Genomic DNA, 21,806 nt, shown 5'->3' on the forward strand with positions numbered 1-21,806 from the left:
AAAACATCGTGAGTATCCTATTGCACAGTTGAAATTTGCTCTCTTCCTCCCAAAGTGGCTTTGTTTTTCTGTTCAAGTTTTTTAAAATTGGTTTTTGTCTATTTTTTGTTTTATTTTGGTAGTGGTCCTATATTTGAATAATTTGATTTATTATTCTGGTAAAGGTCTTTATTGGAATGTGCCAGTGGTCAGCATGAGAAATAAACTGTAACTATGTTGTTATTAGTAATGTTATAATATTAAATACTAGACTTACCATTTTCACCATGTATTATTTTGTCAGTTTTAGGGCTTGAACTCTGGGCTTGGACACTGTCTCTGAGATCTTCAGCTCAAGGCTAGTGTTCAACCACTTTGAACCACAGTGCCACTTACAGTTTTCTGGCGGTTAATTGGAGATAAGAGTCTCAGAGACTTTTGTGTCAGGGCTGGCTTTGAAGTACTAGCCTCAGATCTCAGCCGCCTGAGTAACTTTTAATCACATAGATTTATACTTGGATTGTGTCTTTTAAAAGTGATAAGTAAATCTACCATTAATGATGGCATGAATTCTAAATCTACCTGCAAAAAAAAGGAACAAAAACACATCAATACTTCTGGAGTTCCTAAAACATCAAATAGTCTCTCCTCACCCCAATATATTTGAATATTAAATAAATTGGTCTGACCTCTATGCATACAGTATAGACACACACACACACACACACACACACACACACACACACACACACACACACACATCTATATGTGAGAGAGAAAGAGAGAGAGATTCCTCCCTCAACTGATTTATACGCTATGATTACCACCAGTTAGTGTTCATGTTCAGAGAATGATGGATCAATTTGTGGAGCTTTTATTTCTTATAGTCTTTGCAAGCCATTGTTTTCCTAAAGTCATAGAGATTTGAGGTCAGTACACATTTTAAAGAGGAACAAATGGGTGCCACGTGCATGCATCCACCACTCTCCACGAGGGAGGATCAGCCTAGTGGTTAAGGACACAATTAGGCATACTCTCATAAATGGACTGTTACATAAAGCTAATGCTTTGGCTTGATCACTATTCTGTCTCTTACAGCAGGTTGCCACTTTTCTGAAAAAGGTTATGAACATCCAGGAGAAGTAAACTAAAGAATGGAATTGATTAATGTGACATATTTGAGGGTTTTTTTTCCTACCATTCTCTCCCCAGTAGGTCATAGAGAGACAGCTTCATACACAGTGAATTAAATTTAAATTACACAGCCTTGGCTAGAAGATTGTTCAGCTAATTCCCCCTCCAAAATGAAATTTGATTTTTCTCCCTTATAGTTGAACCACTTTCTGATTTTTCATACTGTGATGATTTTCTGCCAAGGCATCCGTGGATTTGAGATCTTTTATTCACAGGACAATGCTGTTTTCTAATTTCTGTAGGGAAATAATAAATGAAAATGTAGAATACATATGCATATTTACTACAACAGGAGAAGTATGGGAAAATTGAAATGCAGCTTTACAAGTGTTATGCTCTTATAATGACAGTTTTACTAGAAGAGCATTATGTACTATTCTATCCTATGACATGTTTTATTTTATTTATTATGAGGGAAAATATTGTTAATTATTCCAAAATAAAATTGTTTAAAAAAACTAATTTGACTCGAATCATCTGAACAAGGACATCTGTACAAAACACTAGCTACTGAGTCTCAAATTGGATACCCATGAGTTCAATTTAAGAAACAGCACTCTGCGCAAGTCACAAGTGGAACCTACACTGTCAGAGATGGCGATTTAGCTCTAAAAGGATCATGCGATCTGCTATATAAACTCTAACATGAGCTCTTGGGTTGAACATAATTTTTATGCAGAACTTTTCATACCTACAACTACATTATTTGTAAATAGTGCAGAACAGTTCAAAGTGATGCAACTTTTATGAAATATTAAAAACCATATTGAGTACATGGATGTTTTTGACTAACATTTACAAGTTGCTATTTTCTACATGCTTTTCCTGGCATGATTTAATCTTTTAAAACAATTGACCTTTTGGGCTGGGAGATTGGCCTAGACCTGGGTTCTATTTCTCTGTACCACATATATATAGAAAAGCCATAAGTGGTGCTAGGGCTCAAGTGGTAGAGCTCTAGCCTTGAAAAAGTCCAAGGACAGTGCTCAGGCCCTGAGCTCAAGCCCAGGACTGGAAAAAAATAGACTTTTAAAATCCTCCATTGCTTTTTCAGGTAAGAAAGATAAAGCACCAAGCAAGCTTAAAACTGTCTTAGCTTGCACTCAGGGCCTGGATGCTGTCCTTGAGCTTTCTCAAGGCTACTACTCTGCCACTTGAGCCATACCACCACTTCCAGCTTTTTTTGTGCAGGTCGTACCAAGGAATTGAACCCAAGGTTTCATGCATGCTAGGCAAACACTGTACCACTGGCCACACTCCCAGCAACCCAGATAATTTTTTAATAGAGATTGGTTTGCATTTTAGATTATTTACCAGTATCATCAGTCTCTATTTATTAGATTACAAAAGCTATAGACCTGAATCCCCACCCCTACCCTAAAATACCTCTGGACTTTACAAACTATTCCTTCAGACAGAGTAGGGAAAAGGAAGCCTCATTCTGTTGCGACAGAAACAGCTGGTTTCAACTATTTAATCACATCCTCCTCCTCTATAAAGAATATTACAACAGAACTTTAGTTCATTCCATCAATCTATTTAAAATTCTTTAAGAAAAAAATTAAAAGTCTTGCAATTTATTCAAATTTGCTACTTAATTTAATTTTGTTTAATAGTTAAGAGTTTCCATTTGCACTAAAGGTAAAACGTAGTTTTCCAGTAGAAGCTGGTCCTAGAATAAAGCTGATTGTCTACACTGTTATATACTAGAACAATTGTCCTGTCAATCCACATATTCCAATGGCTTGTAATTGTCATGGCAATTCGATGTTATCCTGTAAGCTGAACCAGTGCCCCAGATGGATGGGTATTTCTTTTTAAGACCCACGTTAATGAGAGTTAGGTGCATGCTTGCTGCTGATCATTTTCACAGCTAACCATTATACTCCCAGGAAAATCAATAGCTTGGATTTCTATATACAACATTAACAGCCACAAAACCAATGAATCCCAAAATCCTCTCAGAAGAACTAAAAGCCACATACCATAAACCCTTCTCAAAATGTTCCTTGAAGTCCTGTATTTATTTCGCGTTCCAATGCGAAGCAATAACATTTGTATTCCTTTCTTGTTAAAAAGTTTTAGCACGAATTTATTTTAGTGTCACAGGGTAAAACAGAAATAGTAAATCAAAGAAACATTTGCTACTCCCCACACAGAAAATGGGAGTTAAATATTTTAGATTCAGTATTCTTTAAAGATCCTTTGCTTGAAAGATTTTTAAGCAAAATATGTTCTACCTCTTCATTCCTACAAGTCTTGAAACATTACAATTTACATCTTAAAAATGTATATATAGGGGCTGGGAGCATGGCCTAGTGGTAGAGTTCTTGTCTACCATGCAAAAAGCCCTGGGTTCGATTCTTTGATATAACATTCACAGAAAAAGCTGGAAGTGGCACTGTGGCTCAAGAGCAAAAGTGCCCAAGAACAATGCCCCTGAGTTCAAACCCTAGAACTGGCAAAAGAAATGTATTGGTACTTTAAGCTCTGACATTATATTAGGCACTTCTTTAATACATGCAAGTCACATCCTATTTCTGCTTATTCTTCAATGTAGGGCCTGTATTGTTTTAATTTTGCTTTTTTTAAATGATTGTACAGGGCTGGGGCTTCAACTCAGGGCCTGAGCACTATCCCTTACCTTTTCTTGCTCAAAGCTGGTGCTTTACAATTTAGCCACTGCTCCTCTTCTGGCTTTTTGAGGTTAGTTGGAGATAAGAATTGCATGGATTTTTCTTGCCCAGGCTGGCTTCAAACCACTATCCTTATATCTCAGCTTCCTCAGTAGATAGAATTACAGGCTCAATGCCTTGTCACCCTACTTATTCGCACCACTTTTCACTGAACAGTGCTTCAGTTTTGCTGCTGAGTATACTCTGACCAACCCAAATCTTAACACACAACAGAGGGAATAAGATGTATTTTCTTCTTGCACCCTAGTCTTTGTCTGTTTTGCTCTAGCATTAGCTAAATCTGCTGTAAACCTCTACATCTTCCATGCAATCACAGTGTGGACTTTACTGCTGTTTGTAAGTGGTGGCAATAAAACAACCTTTGGTGCTTGTCAGTGAGTTGATTATGTGACTAACTGCTTAGATTTATGCACTCTGCTTTTCATTACATTGAGGATTATCTCTGGTGCTGTAAATGCAATGAAGCAACTGGATGCCATCACCTGTCTCCCCCCACTTCATACTTCTCATTTTTTATGAAACTTTAATGATGAGAAGGACAAGGGAGAAAAAAATATCCACTCTCTAAATGTAGTAAAAAAATGAGATCTGAGTATAAAAGCTCAACTGAAAAGGACCTGAAATAAATTTCAAATAAATTATAGTTGCTGTTCTTCTTTCTTAAAAAATATATTTGCATCTGTGAAATATAAATCTAATTCTCCACTTAATCCTCATTTCCTAAATACTGCCAAGCTACATTTCCAAGATTTATCAAACTCTACCTGGTCATGCATATGAGAGGCGATGGCACTTCTGCTTTCATGAAGCCAAGCACAAGTACTACATAAAACTCACTGATGCACACATTTGTAGCACTCCAGGGCTGTCATAAATTTCAAATCATCTGCTTCCACCAGGTTGTTTTAAACAGCTGTAAGCTGCAGGGGGACAGCTTTTCTCTACAATGGGATAGATGGATATCGACAAGTTGTCTTCCATCAACTGGTTCTATGTTTCCTGGTGAACTACGGTGTAATCAAGTTTTCACCTTTCTGCAGCTATTCCGTGAGGGAGGGCAGGTTAAGATAGGTGGCTGATAGGTGTCTTTGGGAAGGGAAATGATTGATCAAATTGTATTTTTTAGATTATGAGATAACCATGCAGACTCTGCTATTCATTTGTTTCATGCACCAGGAAAAAAGAATCTATTAGAATACTTTAAATTAACCATCCGATTTTAATTCCTTTGCAGACCACAGATGACATCCTTGTGGCCTCTGCTGAGTGTCCCAGCGATGATGAGGACATCGATCCCTGTGAGCCGAGCTCAGGTGGGTTAGGTTAGTCCAATTTTTTTCTTACTTCCTTGACTTTACTGTTAATATTTGTTGCATGAGACATTTTTTAGAAGAGCCTGCCCTTCGAAAAGAGACAGCGGTGTACTGGGAGAGAAGAGCCCTTCTTCCTTACATGGATGATTTGCCCCCTCCTTTACCAAAAAAAATACCACCAAGAATATATATTTCAAGAAAGCAGTGGGTGACAAGCAGGCAGGGTACTACCTTATTGCTTACTTTCCATTAATTCACGACCTCATTTTCCATATAACAGCATAATGGGCTTTCCTTGAGGTTATTTGAGAAAAATTGCCTGGCTAAAAAAAAAAGAAAAAGAAACCAAGATTACAGTGCACTGTGCAATGTTATTTGACCTTTCTATGGACAAAAAGACTCCTGCATTTACTGTGCCAGCAAATTATCTTAAGTGATGTATTTCCAAATTTTGGAAACAAGTTTGTTACTGTAAAAATAAAACAAGCTGTAGGTTAGGGACCTTGAGAGATTAATGGAGAAAGCTTTGTGACTTTGCCTTCTTTCCCTCAAATTCAAGCTGATTATTTTTACTGATAAATGATGCATAATGTCTCTTCCTTTATGATACATATGTATCCCTTCTCAAGTGTCTAACAGGTAAATACTGTTTCCTTACACAGAGTTTGTATTACACAGTGGAGTCTGGGGACTCTAAAAATAAATGAAACAAAGTCTGAATTGGAATCCAGATATTAAGAATACCAAGTATTTGTGTCTATTTCATTTGTTTCCTTTGTGAAGTGTTGAAAATAATTTCCTTACTTGTGATAACAAAATGACTGTAGTAGAGATGGACTGAGCACAGTCTGCTAGCTCATGACTTTTACAGATGTTACCAAGAACCTCAGGAGAACTACTTGCCACCACAGAATTACTTGCATCTTTGGTAATCTCAGTGTTTTCCATCTTTTAAGTAAATGTATTCATTCTGATATTGAAATAGAAAATAATTCCGGAGGCGCAGCCTCCATTTGCTTTTCTGGAAACTTACTACCTCACTCAATATGGCTCCTGGCTTCAAGCACTTAGGAGCAGGTGCTGTGTGAAGTGAGGAGCAGGGGCTCTCAGTCAGCTCTCAGTGCCAGTGGGGTGGGGAAGGTGTGGCTGGTTGTGTGCTGACCTCTTTCTTAGGTCCCAACCCACTGACAGAACGCTCAGCTTTGCAGACATCAGTCATGGTTCATTCTTACACACATTTCTGTCTGCCAGCACATTGATCTCTACAGTCAGTTCTTCTTGGTTATATTGGCAGATGGGGTCCTCAGTCATCCTATAGCATCATCGTGGGACCCATGACCCAAGACGCCCTGCATTCATTTTCCTTCGTACTATTACTTCCCCCCCCCCTCTCTCTCTCTCTGTCTCTCTCTCTGTCTCTGTCTCTCTCTCTCTCTCTGTCTCTCTCTCTCTGTCTCTCTCTCTGTCTCTCTCTCTCTCTCTCTGTGTCTCTCTCTCTGTCCCTCCCTCCCTCCCTCCCTCCCTCCCTCCCTCCCTCCCTCCCTCCCTCCCTCCCTCCCTCCCTCCCTCCCTCCCTCCCTCCCTCTCTCTCTCTCTCTCTCTCTCTCTCTCTCTCTCTCTCTCTCTCTCTCTCTCTCTCTCTCTCTCTCTCCCCCCCCATGCCACTCAAAAAGAGGAGGGGGAAGGGTTTTGCCATTTCTCCGTCTTTTCCAACATTTACAATTTTTCTCCCATTGTTCCTATGTTCATAGACTCCAACTCCAATCTTTCTACCATTAATCCGTCACAGCACTCTTCTGCCTCATTTTCTCTGGTCCGTTATCTTGTTCTGTCTCTGACATCTGACCTTGAGAATTATTTCAACAACCAAGTTTAGACAATGTGTGTATATATATGTATGTAGTTTATTTTTTTTCTGGCAACAACCAAGTCTGGAGTGTGTGTGTGTGTGTGTGTGTGTGTGTGCGTGTGTGTATTTTTTCTTGCACAAATAAGCATCTTTCTCAGAATTTTATATACTACACAAATTGTAATTACAGATCTTTCTGGTTTTCCTCTGGCCTGAACTCCACTTTGCTATCTAAATCAAAGTTATCATGTCTTTATGCAGAGTCCTTACCTTAAGTATCTAGTAAGTCCAGGGTGAGTACTTCAATTGCCATTGAAATTTTCACTTTGTCATTTCTCTTGAGCAAAATGATTCAATTATTCAATCTCTGTTTATAGGAATCCATCATTTTTTGGGGGTCAGTTGTGGGGCTTGAAGTCAAGGCCTGGACCACTATTCCTAACAATCCAGCTCAAGGCTAGCACTCTACTCCTTTGAGCCACAATACCACTTCCAGGTTTCTGGTGGTTAATTGGAAATGGTGCCCGGGCTGGCTTTGAACTGAGATCTTCAGATCTCAGCCTCCTGAATAGCTAGGTTTACAGTTGTGACCCACTATATCTGGCTGAATCCATCATTCTTTAGATGACTACTTTAGAGTCCCTGCCTTTCTCTGGGGAAACTAGACAATGAATAATGGAGCAGAAGAAAAGGATATGAAAGAAAGGAGAGAAATAAGGAGATAACTCCTTTGTTTTCCTCCTCTTAACTGTCTCTTCTTCAGCATTTTACCACTTAACTCCTTAGTTTTGAAGTCATCAATTCCTGATGAAATTCAAAGTCTAGAGTATCATTGTTGCTATTAGCTTCTCTTCTGGCCTTCTGTTTTGTAGTCTTGAAAGTATATTACCATTATTGTGTAACTGAGTCACAAAGGAATTAGAATAAAGAAAGAGCAGAAAATGGACTCAACAGATCAGCCCATCTTTAATGCAGAGCTGAAGAGGGACATTCATGGTGACCTGAGGAGAGTCAGGAGATACCAGGCATGGCATGCGGAGGCCTGGGTGATGATGACTAGAGAACATAAAAGTTTCACGGCAGGCTTTGTAAGTTTCTGGTTCTTCCCTGAACTTACTTATGCATGCCTGGTTTTGCCAGCTCTGACCGGCTTGGAGGAATTCAGGGGACTGTTACCTAGAAGGGTTGGAGAGTGGACTTTCACATTTTAGAGATTGCAGATTTCATTCAACCATTCTCTTTTTCCATTGGTTCTATCTTTCTCTTTCGGCTTTTCTGTCCATCTCTCCATGAATTTTCTCCATGCCCTTCTTTACTACTGCTTGCTAAATGATATTTTTTAGCAGCATGGATTCAAGTTGTGTAGTAACTTCCAACTAAACTCTCAGTTCGTATTTTTTCTATTTTTCCAATTATTATTTAAGAAGAGGAATATTTTATCTTGACTGAATGTGAATATTGATTCCACTGTAAGAGACAACTCAAGGCATTTGTTCACTATTGAATTGGTTTGCTTGCATCTCTTTGCTACTTTTCTATTTGTTGTAAAAACATATACTGTATAAAATCATTTCATCAGTAATTATACCTGCTGATGTTTTTAGGTCTTGAGTACTACGAGATAGATTTTCCTGAAAATTGTTTTTGAAAACAGGTCAAGTTTTGGAAAAGTAAGTTGCATACTGAAGTACATTTTCAGAAATGAACATTTTTTTTTCCCCTCTGAATGTACCTTTTTTTTTTTTTCTGTCAGTCTTGGGACTTGAACCTTGGGCCTGGAAACTGTCCCTGAGCTCTTCAGCTCAAGGCTACCATCCTACTCCTTGAGCTACAGTGACACTTTACGATTTTCTGGTGGTTAATTAAAGAGATAAGAATCTCACAGACTTTCTTGCCTCGGCTGGCTTTGAACTGTGATTCTCAGATCATCTCAGCCTCCTGACTAGTTAGGATTATAGGTATAGTGCCCAGCTGAATGTATCTTTTTTAAAAAAAATAATTCTTTAAACAAGTGAACACATATTTATTATTATTATATATGTATATTATATATATATATATATATTGGCCAGTCCTAGGCTTGAGCTCAAGGCCTGAGCACTGCCCTTGGGTTTTCTCAAGGCTAGAGCTCTACCACTTGATCCACAGCACCACTTCAGGCTTTTTTCTATTTATGTGGTACCAAGGAATTGAACCCAGATCTTTGTGCAGGCTAGGCAAATACTCTACCACTAGGCCAAACTCCCGTCCCTAAACAGATATTTCTAAAGAGTGAAGTAATTTCTTTTAGTATAGTGCCCAAATCTTCTGAATATTTCATCCTCCCTAAGTATTTAAATCTGAAAATTTTCTCATCACTCAGACCATGCCCACAACTTCAAAAATAGCTTTTCCTATGCAAACATACCATGTTGTCATTATTTAGAAGTCTTCCTAAGGCTGCTAATGGAACAAACAAAAACAAAAATTTCATAGCCTCTTCTTGAATACCAATAAACTATACCTTTTATCAAGTGTCCTGTAAGTTCAAATTAGAGTATGGTTCCACTAAGAAATCTTAATTAAGAGGAGAGTTGTATATTTAGTTATCAGTTTCATCATTGTTCAAATACAAGTAAGACCTAATGTAAAACCACTGCTGTGCAAAGCTCAGGGAGCAAAAATGGAGTTTATACCTAGAATTTTCTTCTATCAAAGGGATATTCTACCCTAGATCCCATTTCAGTTACCTTTTAAATTTTTGCCAGTTTTTTTTACCTTGGGCAGCAAAATATTACTTAGTTTTTCAAGAGTGCTGCAAGAATTAAAATTAACATATTCAAGGCACTTATTGTAATACCTGGCATAAAGTACAACATAAATGGCAGCTTTACTTTCCTCCAATTCAGTTATATAAAAATAATATTCTAGTTGTTTTTCTCCCTTTTATATAATGCTGTTGCTTTTCCTGGATGAAAATTGTATGGGTAACTGATGAAAATACTCAGGCCTCCTGATGGGAAATAGACAGAAGTAGACATATGGAAACTAGAGCAGGCACGACCCCCTGAGTGACAGCATATGGAACTTAGCTAAACTTGCTTCCAGCCGTACTGTCCTGCATGGTGAGCCCTGAATGAAAAGGCCACATTGGTACAACTAAGGTTTACAATACAAAAAGGAGACCATGGAATTCAGACGTGTGACTCAATTCCCAATCTGATATCCCATGCAAAAGAGAAGCCATGATTAGTCCTTAGTTCACAAGCCACCATTGTCCTAAAATGTCTGGCGTAAGTTGCTTAAACATATGACAGATGGATGACCTTTTCCTTACAATTTCTAAAAAAAAAAAATAATAACAAAAAAACTAGCTCACTTGCTCCTCCTTTCTCCTTCTATGATTGATTGTCCCTCAGCCAAGAAGCCAAGATATATGATGGCCAAAATGAAGGCATTAAATATATAAAAGCATACTGAAGAACAGTGTTTCTGGTTAATTATTATTCACATTCTATATATGCATATTTTTGTTACCCATCATTTTATTCACATCACTTGTCCTGCTATGTAATCCAGGTTAACCTCTGGGCTGAAATTATAGTCCTGTGCTACCACAGCTGGCTTATTTTGGGCCTAGTTCTGTACAAAACCTTTTCTCAACACTCCCTGGAGTGGTTTACGTTGATATCCAGGCCCTCAAATGAAAATAAATGAATCTTTCAAACTGGTGATAATCTCCAACTAGCCATTTATGACCAAAAGAAAAGAATGAGCTTCCTGTTTCTAGGGACCATGCTTAGAAAGGACAATTTCTCCTTAGGTTTCTACTTCCCTTCATATTTGGGAGGGCAGTAGCTTAGAAATAGTGGAACACTTTCCAATCAATTAAATCTTTTGTTTAAATTAGAAAAATAGAAGCTCTATGGAATAATAAACTATCTGGTTCCTCATAGGAAAAAGAGTAGGATCGTCCATTTTTGTGGCATCCCTTATACGGTAGCTGAACCAGTGGTGATGTGATTAGCAAAGACCCTCAATGTGAAACTGGAGCTTTTAGACACAAACCCTGGACTCCAAGAGTTCCACATGCCAGATCCACTCTTTTTTATCCACTAAATAAAGAGGCACAGTGAAGGACACAGAAAAGAGACTCACTACATGGCACAGACATGCCATGGGAAGATGGTACCTCAGACAATCATCCTTCTTTCAAGCTATAGACATGAGCTTTAGGTTTTATATACAAAGAAATGTGAATCAGGGGGTGACAGGTATGCATAATAATTAAACCACTCCAATGCACTGGGAACTCGATGGGCCCTCCATATGTTGTAAGACAAGGAAACAGAGAAGCCACATTTTGAGAAGTCAGAGCTTTGGAGCCTTTATTAAAAGACCAGTGACCGTATGGTAGACTCCTGTCTCAAACACCAGCAGCCAGCATTCAACATTCATTCAACACTGTTAGGAAACTGTGGTATGAGGGCCAGAGAGGAAAGAAAGAACAAAACCAATACCAACAAACCAATTCAGCTACAATGGAAAGCTGAATTGGGACACAATGGTGCTCAAAGATTAGGAAACAGAACACAAACAGGAAGACACATAACATGACATAGTAGCACCTAAGCTGGTCCAGGCCTAAAGAGGGTCAGGTCAGGGGGCAGAGTCACAGGAAACTCCCAGGCCCAGGCACTAGGCTGACAGGTTCAGTAACCTATCAGCCAAGTGCCTGTCCCTGCTTCCAGGGATTCATGCACACCCATCACCTCAGAGATGAGGGCTTCACCTTCCCTCACCATGAAGACAAAATTCCAGACCCCTACCATGTGGCCAAGATGGAACTGGCCAAACCCAATCACCCTATTTCAAGAGAAGTGACCTAGTTCATCATCCTTATCTTAGGGTTTGTTGGGGAGGGAAGATATGTCAGGGGTTGTTCCAAGGAAGCTATCATTTCATCACTTAAGGGGAGCAGGAACAAGCTCAAGTTGGTTGGCAGTAATCTAGCCTGAGATTTGTGTGTATTTTCTTCCTTTGGGACAGTTTTCTTTTTGCCTGATGTGACAAGATGCTTGTGGGTAAATCCTGTCCTTGCAGAAACCCAAGGTAATTGTGAAGGGACTTCAGGAGAGGTTGGCTCAGGTGAAAGGACACAGTTACAATGGTGAGGCTGGGTCCTCCAGCTTTCATAATGCTTTTAGTTAGTTAACTCATGGACCCAGCAAACTCGGTTGTCCAGCACCTTTTACGAAAGGATAAGTGTTAATTGCACATCCTTTACATCTCATTGATCAAGATTTGATTTTAGAGGTAATGAGAGCTAGGAATAATCACTTGCATTCAGTAAGCCTTATTCTGTGCTCATTGTTGTTCTTGGTGCTCATGGACATTATTCCACTTCATTGTTGTACAAAGCCTTCAGCATTTTCCTAGCTAAGGAGATTCGGAGAGACTAAATTGCTCCATATAATATGAAAGAGCTACTTATGAGCAAGCCCCTCCCCACATTTAGAAAAGATGGTCCCTTGAACTGCGAAAGGTTGTTTCTCTCAAATTTGAGCATATCACAAATATAGGATTAATTTTCAAGATGTTCACTGAAATAATTCTATGCTATAAATATAAATTTGATGGCAAAAGTTCATTTACATGTATTACTATTCATTATGGTAAATTTCCTGCAATTACCAGGCAATATTAAGTGGTTTTTCCAGTGTGCTATTTCAAGAAAAGATAAAAGGATCTCTATTGAATGGATCTCATTAACCACATTACGAATAAAGACACATATCTTGAACAAGGTGCATCTTTCCATTAAATAAGTAATCTCAATCATTTAAAGGAATATATCATTTATTAGATCATATTTTGAGAGCCTGATTAGACGATAATTGTGTCTTGCATTTAAATTTGGGATATTTATCATGTAATTATTCAAAAGTGAGTCTAATTAGCCCATAATAGCCCACACATTGCTATTAAAATGGACGATTTTGAGCAACAGCCAGTAAAACAACACTAATGAGTGTTCCATTTTCAGGAACATTAGAGCATCTCTTGCGTACCAGACTACTCAGCACCAAGATCCAAGCTCATCATTTTGGATAAGTGGCTGGAGGCTGGGTGGCTGGAGTCTGGGCATGAATGCGTGCATTGTTCTCTCAGGACACAGAATTTAGGAACTGTTGATTCTTCCTGTTACAGAAGAATTAGATTGTGCGATACAGAGAAGCCACATTGTGAGTTGAACTGTGAGTCTTCACTAGAAAGCCAACCATTGCAAGCAGACACATGCCCCACCCCCAAAATAAAACATCCTTGCAACTTCCAATGCATTAAATACGGTTAGGAAACTGAACTGACAGATGGGAATAGTAAGGATAGCAGACAATTCCACAGATCAGATGAATGTTAACGGAGAGTTGGAGAGGCGCAACATGGTAATCTGAGGGGAGAAAGGACACAGGAGGCAGGGTTCCATGGCATCTGAGGTGAAAGAACCTAAAGACGACATGGGGCAGGGTCATAGGGGGCAGGAGAGTTCAAAGAGACTTGAGGGTTCAAAATGGCACCTGTTAGACCCAGTATCCACATTTCACTCCCATTGTAAAAATCTAATTCTCTAGGATATTCAAGTAAATGTAAATGGACCTGAAGATATCATTCTTTTTTTTTTGGTCGGGATAATATATAGAGGGGTTCCGGTTACATTTGTCAGGTAGTAGGTGCATTACTTCTCACACAATGATACTTCTTCTCATGTCTTTGTCCCCGTTTCCCTCCCCCTACCCCCTTCCAATCATCTTGTTTTCCCCCCTTCCTCATTCTTAATTTTTTAATATATAAATAGTTATTGAGATGCTGGGTATGAATCCTGGCTGTCTTTCATATTAGGCAATTGTCCTAACACTAAGATGACCTAACCCTCCCTCCATCACTTAACTTTCCTTAATTTGCCAAGGAAAATGACATAAAAAACATTGTGTCACCAGATGTAGGGAGTCTTCATTAAGGCTCCTTAACTTCACTCATAGAATAATAATTTCTGGGTCAGTCGTAACACTTAGAAAACTTGACCAGAGCTCCATTGAGTGACTAAGTAAACTGGAAAAAAGGACAAAAAGCAGACAAACAGACAACCAAAAAGGAGAAGGCACATTCTAACACAGTGTGGATGCTCTGGAAGGGAGAGACACACAGCCCTTTGGCTGCCTGGGGTATTTATATGATTCAAGACTTAAACATAGCTAAAGGTAAGAGTTTATCTTTGTTCTCAACCACTCTTAGTTCGTTATGCTTTCTAAGTTCCTGGCTCTGTTGCTTTTGTTGCTGTTTTTGTTTGCCATGCTGGTTGATTACATTTTAGATCCACCCTTCAGTTACTTTGAGGGATCATTTCTTTCAGGAAAGGTTGCATCCTACCAAACAAATATTAATTCTTGGGTGAGAAATGCATCTCTCAGGAAGAAATACATTCCGCGCTTCTGTGTTTCCAAACACCACGTTTCTGAGTTGTCTTCACCAGGCCTCAATTTCCCCTAACATGACTCTGGTCCCTTAATCTTAAGAGAAGCTGATAAATGAATATCTCTTGTATTTGCTGTAAGCTTAAGCTTGGATGGTTTTTTTTGCTTTGTTATTCAGTTCCTGATATTTACCATGTCTTGTTTTTTTCTTCATCTATCTTGCCTCAGTAGGAAAAGCAAGGAAGATACATTCCATATGTTGGATTTTTGTTTATTATGTTTTGACTCCCCCAATACAATATTTTTTATTGAACTTGTTTGAACGCTTAGCGACTTTTAAATATTTTTTAAGAAACAATATAATGGGATGAATATATTTTGATTATATTTTAGTAAAGCTCTTCACAGCGTTGTATACTATGATAGGCAACAGGAAGTAAGTATTTGATTCAAATAGAAGAAGCTTGAAATGCAACCCTTCTCTGATCTTAGAAAAATTATATATCAGTTTTGAAGTTCAATTAACCTATCTGTAAAGTGGAAAAATAAATCTCATATTCATGAGATAGAGAAAAGAGGAGTCACACACAGCACTGAGCAGAACACTCGACATATATTCAGGACTTAATAATTGTAATGAGTCCTTAAATATGTGTAGTTGATGTAGCTGGTAGCACTTTTTTTTAGTACTAGTAGGTACCCTATTATACTGGGCAGGGAGGTACCTTTTAGGCTGACAGTGAGAAAGATTGCGACCCTTTTGTCTATTAGAATGATTGAGATGTCTTAAAATGTCTTAAACTAGCATATGATTGGTTGGTTGTGTAATAATTAGCAAATAAGTGAGCTTGCTGAGTTTGATTAAGCATTTACTTGAAAGTCTATTTTTAAAAAGTTACCTGCTAAGACAGCACCCTCCTACTCCTAAGTAACACAAAAAAAACCTGTTCAGTAATGAGTACTCAATAAGATATTTAGCCCTAGAGCACTAATAATTGGTTTCACGTGACACATTTATTAGAAAAATGTTAAAATACCATTAAAAAACTTTCTAAAGTCTGACAATCATCCTCTTGTGCTTGGAAGGAGACAATGTGAACTCTTTTCATGCTCTAAAATGTTCACCACCTTAAAAGGAGAAAGGCAACATAGGTTCAAACAAATACAAGGAAGTCTATCTCTTACGAAAACCTGGAGTCTAAAAAGAATGAATCCACCTTCCCTGTAATTTGTGTCAAATCCTTGTTTTGACAATAAAATTGGTTTCCTGTTGAGTTTTCTTGGTATTTTACTAATTACATTTTCTCAGATGCTCGCAGGGGTAAGCCATAGTATTCTGAATTCCACTCCACAGGGCATGGCAGGCCTCAGGGAAGAGTTAGTATGCTTCCTTGCTTTTGAGTAAGTGCTATAAGGAGCAGTGAAAGAAATACTTGGCTTTGCCTTACACATTTCTTTATAACACATTGACGTGCCAGTGAGATCACTGTCATCATTAATAGATCCTTACCCATACAGAGACTGTTTATGAAGTCTAGTACTAGTGATGACACAAAAAAGACAAAAATCCTTTCATAATTTTCCAGCTAAAAGAAATGATGGGTTAATGAAGCTGATACAACCAGAGACCATTAATTACATTTCAAGTATGTAAAGTATGTTAAGGATTCTGTGTTATCTTTCAGGATGCAAGTACAAGTGTTGCCACATCTCTGAACACTGCAAAAATCTTTTGTTTCACTGAGTAAACATGAGAAGCAAGGGAAACATTCAAATACAAGTTCAGGTGCTTGCTGTGGAACCAGAGGCATGCCATTGGGCCTATGTGAATTTGACTATTAAACATTCATGGCATTGCTGTGCTGATGAAAATGAGACAATGTCAGAAGAGCACAGGTGTAGGCTGTGACATTCAAATTAGCTTTTCATGCATAGCACTAACATACTAAGACACGAACCATGTAATAGATGAATATGAATTTACTTCTCCAACCGAGAAAGAAATGCTTAGCAATTGGCATTTTTGTGTTAAGGAAACTTTGAAAAGTGATTCTAAATTCAGTCTATATTAAACTTTTCTCAGAAATTACTGTGAACCTGATAGGAAAAAACCGATGATTCATCTGGATGTATTTTGTTTGCTATGGTGGGAGCAGGGCATATAAGATCTGCTATTCTTATTTTGGGGTGAGAAAAGTTTAAGATTTTTGGGACAAGCAATAATCAGCTTTCCCATTTATTCTTATATTCCTCTTTGATCTTCCTTCTCATACAGTCAGGAATGCCCTGGCAGCAGGACTTCTTGGGCATACCCATACTCCTAACACTTGCCCCCAGGATGAATGTCTTGTCTTCCACATTTCCTAATTCTAGTCTTGGCAAGCTTCCCTCTAACGGACTCAGAGGGGAAGCTGTCTAATCTTTCACCTTAGCTATTGCACTTTCACCAAAAAGAATCTCATCTTTTTCCAACAAAAGAAAATTGAGACAGCAGTAGCTTCCTGACAGGAATATAAAGATGATCATCCAAAGTGAATAGACACAGGGCTAAATCATGAAAACTGCATCTTACCACATTACCCACAATGCCTGGAGATTCACTGGATTCGATGTGGATGCTCTGAGCAAGGAGTGATACCCCTCAAACTTAGCATGCTCTCTACAGTAGAAACTCTGCATTGATTTCCATCTCAGCAGTGCAGGGAGAAGGGAAAAGAAGAGTTAACTATTCAGAAGTTTTTGCTTCTAAGATAAAAAGCCATGTCATCATCATCTTCATCATCATCATCATCATCATCATCATCATCATCCATCAGCTATTCTCAAAGAAAAGTCTAAGATGAATGACTTCACTTCATGACACCTAAAATCTTAAAGTATCACAATAGAATTTTGAAAGTGGGGAAAATTTAATTCATTCTAGCCATAGGAGCCAGAGAGCATTGATCCATTAAAGATAGAATGCTTCCCAGATAAACAGAAATACACTCTACATGCAGCTCGACAATTAGTGGTCTGAAACAACCTACCCCATGATGTAAATGGCTTATTTTGCCACCTGAATTCACAGGATCCCCATTTGTGAATGGGAGGCCTTCTAAAATGACTGCCCCCTGTGCAGACAATATCCTTGGTAGTCACCACCACAACCCACTGGGTCATGGCATGCAGCACAGATTAGAGAATTATCCAATTATTAGGACAGCTGCTGATTCAGTACCTTTTGTGTGAAAAACATGGAGGGAAGTAATCATATTTTTATAAAGTCCTGTGTACTTTCCAGAGCATTTGCACACTTATTGTCCTACCACCTCTCATTTTCACAATGACCCTCAGCTGTAAATAATTGAAATGGCACCATGATGTTTCTTATAAAAAATGTTAGTGGATGGTACTGGATTGTCACCTGTCACTTAGGAGCAGTACCTGGACTACAGCATAAAGCCTAATTCAGTATGTTTTTTGCTTCCATTCAGCATTGTTTTGAGAAATTCTCAGGGAGAGGAAAGACAGAAGATAGTAGGAAATGAAGTGGATCGTTACTGCCAAAGTTAGAAGTACACAGCTGCTTAGCAATTATGCCTAAAGCATCAATGCTTTTATGTATAGCTCTATGATAAAATAAGAAATAAAATATTAACATATAGGTTGAGTAAGATACATTGAACATGTGAAACTATAAGAGTCACAAACAAAATTCAAGTTTGAATTTTACCTAAATCATCGAAGAAATAGAAATAACATGGAAGTAGAAGCAACATAAGAAACAGAAATAACATCTAGATTCAGCTTCATTTTTTAATAAAGTAAACTACTTTTATTTCCTATATATTATAATGATTCTAGTATCACAGATCTATTTCATGTAAATAATGAATGAGATAATGTGTGCATATGACATTTTACAAAACCCTAAAATAATTAGTAAAAGCAATAGTGGTTGAATAATTAAAATAAGGAAAAAAAATTGAGGTACTGCAATGAGTCAGCAACTATAGTAGCTATATTGAGCAGCAGTTGACAAATAACCTTAGAAATAATTACGAAGGATAAATCCATGTAATATTTGGAAAGAAGTAAGGAGGGACTTGCTATTCAGCTTATTTAAGTAAATTATCCCCAGGGATTGTGAAATCTTCCATGGCGTTCTTCAAAATTCTCCTTACTGTTGGGCACTCATGGCTTATATCTGTAATCCTAGCTACTCAGAAGGCTGAAATCGAAGGATCACAGTTCAAAGCTAACCCTGGCAGAAAATATCTCTGAGACTTTTTTATATCCAGTTAACAGGCAAAAAGCTAGAAGCTTGAGTGAGTGTCAGTCTTGAACACAAAAGCCAAGCAAGTTTAAAACCCAGTACTCTCTCCCCTTTCTCTCTCTCCCTCCCTCCCTCCCTCCCTCCCTCCCTCCCTCCCTCCCTCCCTCTCTCTCTCTCTCTCCCTCCCTCCCTCCCTCCCTCCCTCCCTCCCTCCCTCCCTCTCTCTCCCTCCCTCTCTCTCTCTCTCTCTCTCTCTCTCTCTCTCTCTCTCTCCCCCCCCGCGTGTCTCTCTCTCATGTTTTCTCTCACATACACATACACATGAACACATACCAAGTTGTCTTTACATAAATTCACAGGAATAAAGACAACTAGGAAATTTGATCAAAGAACTGGAAAAAATATTTTCAGTACTCATACTTGTACTAATGCACATATACATTGTAACTTTACTTAACTACATTCATGGTGACAATAGTGACAACTTTGTCTTAATATAAATCACTTTCTCCCCAGATTTCAATTCTAATCCTTGAGGTTTTCTTAGGATAAACTTCTGGTACTGCATAAGCTCACTTGTTCAAACTGTATAGAAAATTAAATATTGTGACTGGGAGTTTGGCCTAGTGGTAGAGTGCTTGCCTACCACTCATGAAGACCCAGGTTCAATCCTTCAGTGCCACATACATAGAAAAGCCAAAAGTGGTGCTGTGGCTCAAGTGGCACTAGCTGGCCTTGAGGATAAAGTCCAAAGACATTGCTTAGGCCCTGAGTTCAAGCCCTGGGACTGGCAAAAAGAAATTTAAATGTATCATAGCACTAGTGAATTGTGTATGTATCTATTTTGAGTGCTTCTATCAGTGAGCTCCCTTATAGGGAAGGCAAAGTCAACTAGAAAAAGCAAAGTCAACTAGAAGCCAGTAATGAAGAGTATTATCCACATTCTATCATGTAGCTCTCCTTCTATTTTTCTGTAATGCAACACATTTTGATGAAAAAAAACCCCACATAGACCCTCTAGCTTTAAAATTGCATTGGTCTGTTATTACCTTAGCAGCTTCTCTTCTGACGGACAATTATGGAATATGTGAATTGCTTAATGAGTCCATTCTTAGCTCTCTCATTCCAGTACCAACTCAAGGACAAAGTGGCCTAGATACTTCCCAACAGTGCTGCTGGGAAGTTCAGTTGTGGGGATGGGAGATGAGGTTGATGGAAATGAGGTTACCCAAATGGACCAAACTGAAGACTTCTGACTTGGGTGGCTGAATACATTACTGATTCCATTCATTAGGATTAACTCACATATTATTTGGAAGCATAAGAAAAATAAATATGATATTTGCATGAGTGCCTATGATTCTCATTCTAAGTACAAGTGAAGGAATTTCTAGTTCAATGCAATAAATACTACTTTTACTTTATTTGGAGAATATATTATAAAAGGGTAGGGTTTTAGAGAAGTAGTGGACATCACCTTTAAACACTTAACAACTTACAAAAATATCTTTCTTCTTATCAATCAGAAAACCATGCTAGAATGGGCTTATATACTCAGTCTTCATTAGAGCCTGGAAGGTAGAGAAATTAGCAAAAAAAAAAAAAAAAAGGAAAAAAAAATAGAATTGCAGGAAATGACCAAAAGATTTATAATCTAGTCTGCAAAAGAACTAAAAAACAATCTCACAAAAATGTATCTTTCCCCTAAATTTCATGTCTTAGTGTAGAATCCATACTCATCAGATTATATAATATGTAGTTGAAATAATTTGCTCATTACATTATATGTGAATTTCATTAATGTTTTGTAGGCTTCCTTCCTTAAAACAATTGGAAAATCATATTCTTACCAGCATTTAATTCCTCATTGGCCAGTGTATGTTTCCATTTTCCAATGGACTGTTTATATATATCCTATAAATTTTTGTATGCTTGCTGTACTATATTGAATATAGACATTACAAGTATCTTCCATCCTCCTCTCTCATTTAAATGTTAACTTTGTTAATGTATTATTTATGGAATCAACTATGCAAATGTTTTCAAGTAGGGATTTATTCTGTAGACTAGTCTTTCTGATAAGTTTCACATCTACCTTCAAAATTGTTTTCACACTCCCATTGAATGCAAGTACACAACAATATGCTAGCTCTTGTTCCCTTCATGAAAACCAATAGTTTCTTCCTGTATTCATTCCACATGCTGTTCTGTCTTAAAAAAAAACTACTTTTATTATCTTTAATTAGTTACATAGAGGTGCTGCCTTTTAACAAACCAGTTCATGAATACAATCAATGTCTCCCATTCCAATAATTTCATCCATCCCGCCAAACCTACCCCTTCCTTTACTTTCCTCAGTATTATGGAGTATACATTGAATTTTGACTGTTTTTGTTCTTATTTAGTACACTCTCCTGTACATTTCTTCCTTGCTGACTTGCCAGTCTTAGGTTCATCAGATCACAAACACAGATGGCTTGGTACTCAGAAAGTCTGGACTATATCACAGATCTCTGGCCAGTCATGGTACCCCATACTTATAGTTTCAGCTACTCAGGAGGCCTTATAAATATAAAGGCTTATAAATATAAACCAGTAGGCAGCCTGGGCTACTAGTGATTCCAGGTTAGCCTAGCAAATTATATAGACTACCTAAAAAATGTTTACTTTTAAATGAGCTGTGGATATGTTTCTGTGGGCAAGTACTTCCTACCACATGTGAGGCCTTAGATTCAATTTTGAGGAAGAAAGAAGAAAGAAGGAAAGAAAGAAAGAGAGAAAGAGAGAAAGAGAGAGAGAGAGAGAGAGAGAGAGAGAGAGAGAGAGAGAGAGAGAGAGAGAGAGAGAGAGAGAGGGAGGGAGGGAGGGAGGGAGGGAGGGAGGGAGGAAGGAAGGGAGGGGGGAAGGGAGGGAAGGAAGAAGGAAGGGAGGGAAGAAAGGAGGGAACGAGGGAAGGAGGGAAAAGAAGGAGAGGAGGGAGGGAAGGAAGGAAGGAAAGAAGGAAGGAAGAAATGAAGAGAAATAAAGATAGGAAGAAGGGGCGAAGGGGGAGGATGGAGGAAGGAA

General features: G+C 38.3%; 1 protein-coding gene across 26 annotated transcripts in view; it reads left to right on the forward strand.

Moving 5' to 3' along the window:
• Positions 1–21,806, forward strand: part of Nrxn1 (neurexin 1) — a 997,953-nt gene that overhangs the window by 962,867 nt on the left and 13,280 nt on the right. For 14 of the 26 annotated variants that reach the window (XM_090336957.1, XM_090336944.1, XM_090336946.1 and 11 more), the window contains one exon: positions 5,104–5,191. In XM_090336957.1, coding sequence (XP_090193083.1) covers positions 5,104–5,191 — 88 coding nt within the window. The remainder of the gene's footprint in view (positions 1–5,103; positions 5,192–21,806) is intronic. The other 12 variants (XM_090336958.1, XM_090336947.1, XM_090336953.1 and 9 more) reach the window with 1 other exon arrangement.

Source organism: Megascapheus bottae, chromosome 7 (genome assembly GCF_031878675.1).
Source record: "Megascapheus bottae isolate mThoBot1 chromosome 7, mThoBot2.hap1, whole genome shotgun sequence".
Classification (NCBI taxonomy): Eukaryota; Metazoa; Chordata; class Mammalia; order Rodentia; family Geomyidae; genus Megascapheus; species Megascapheus bottae.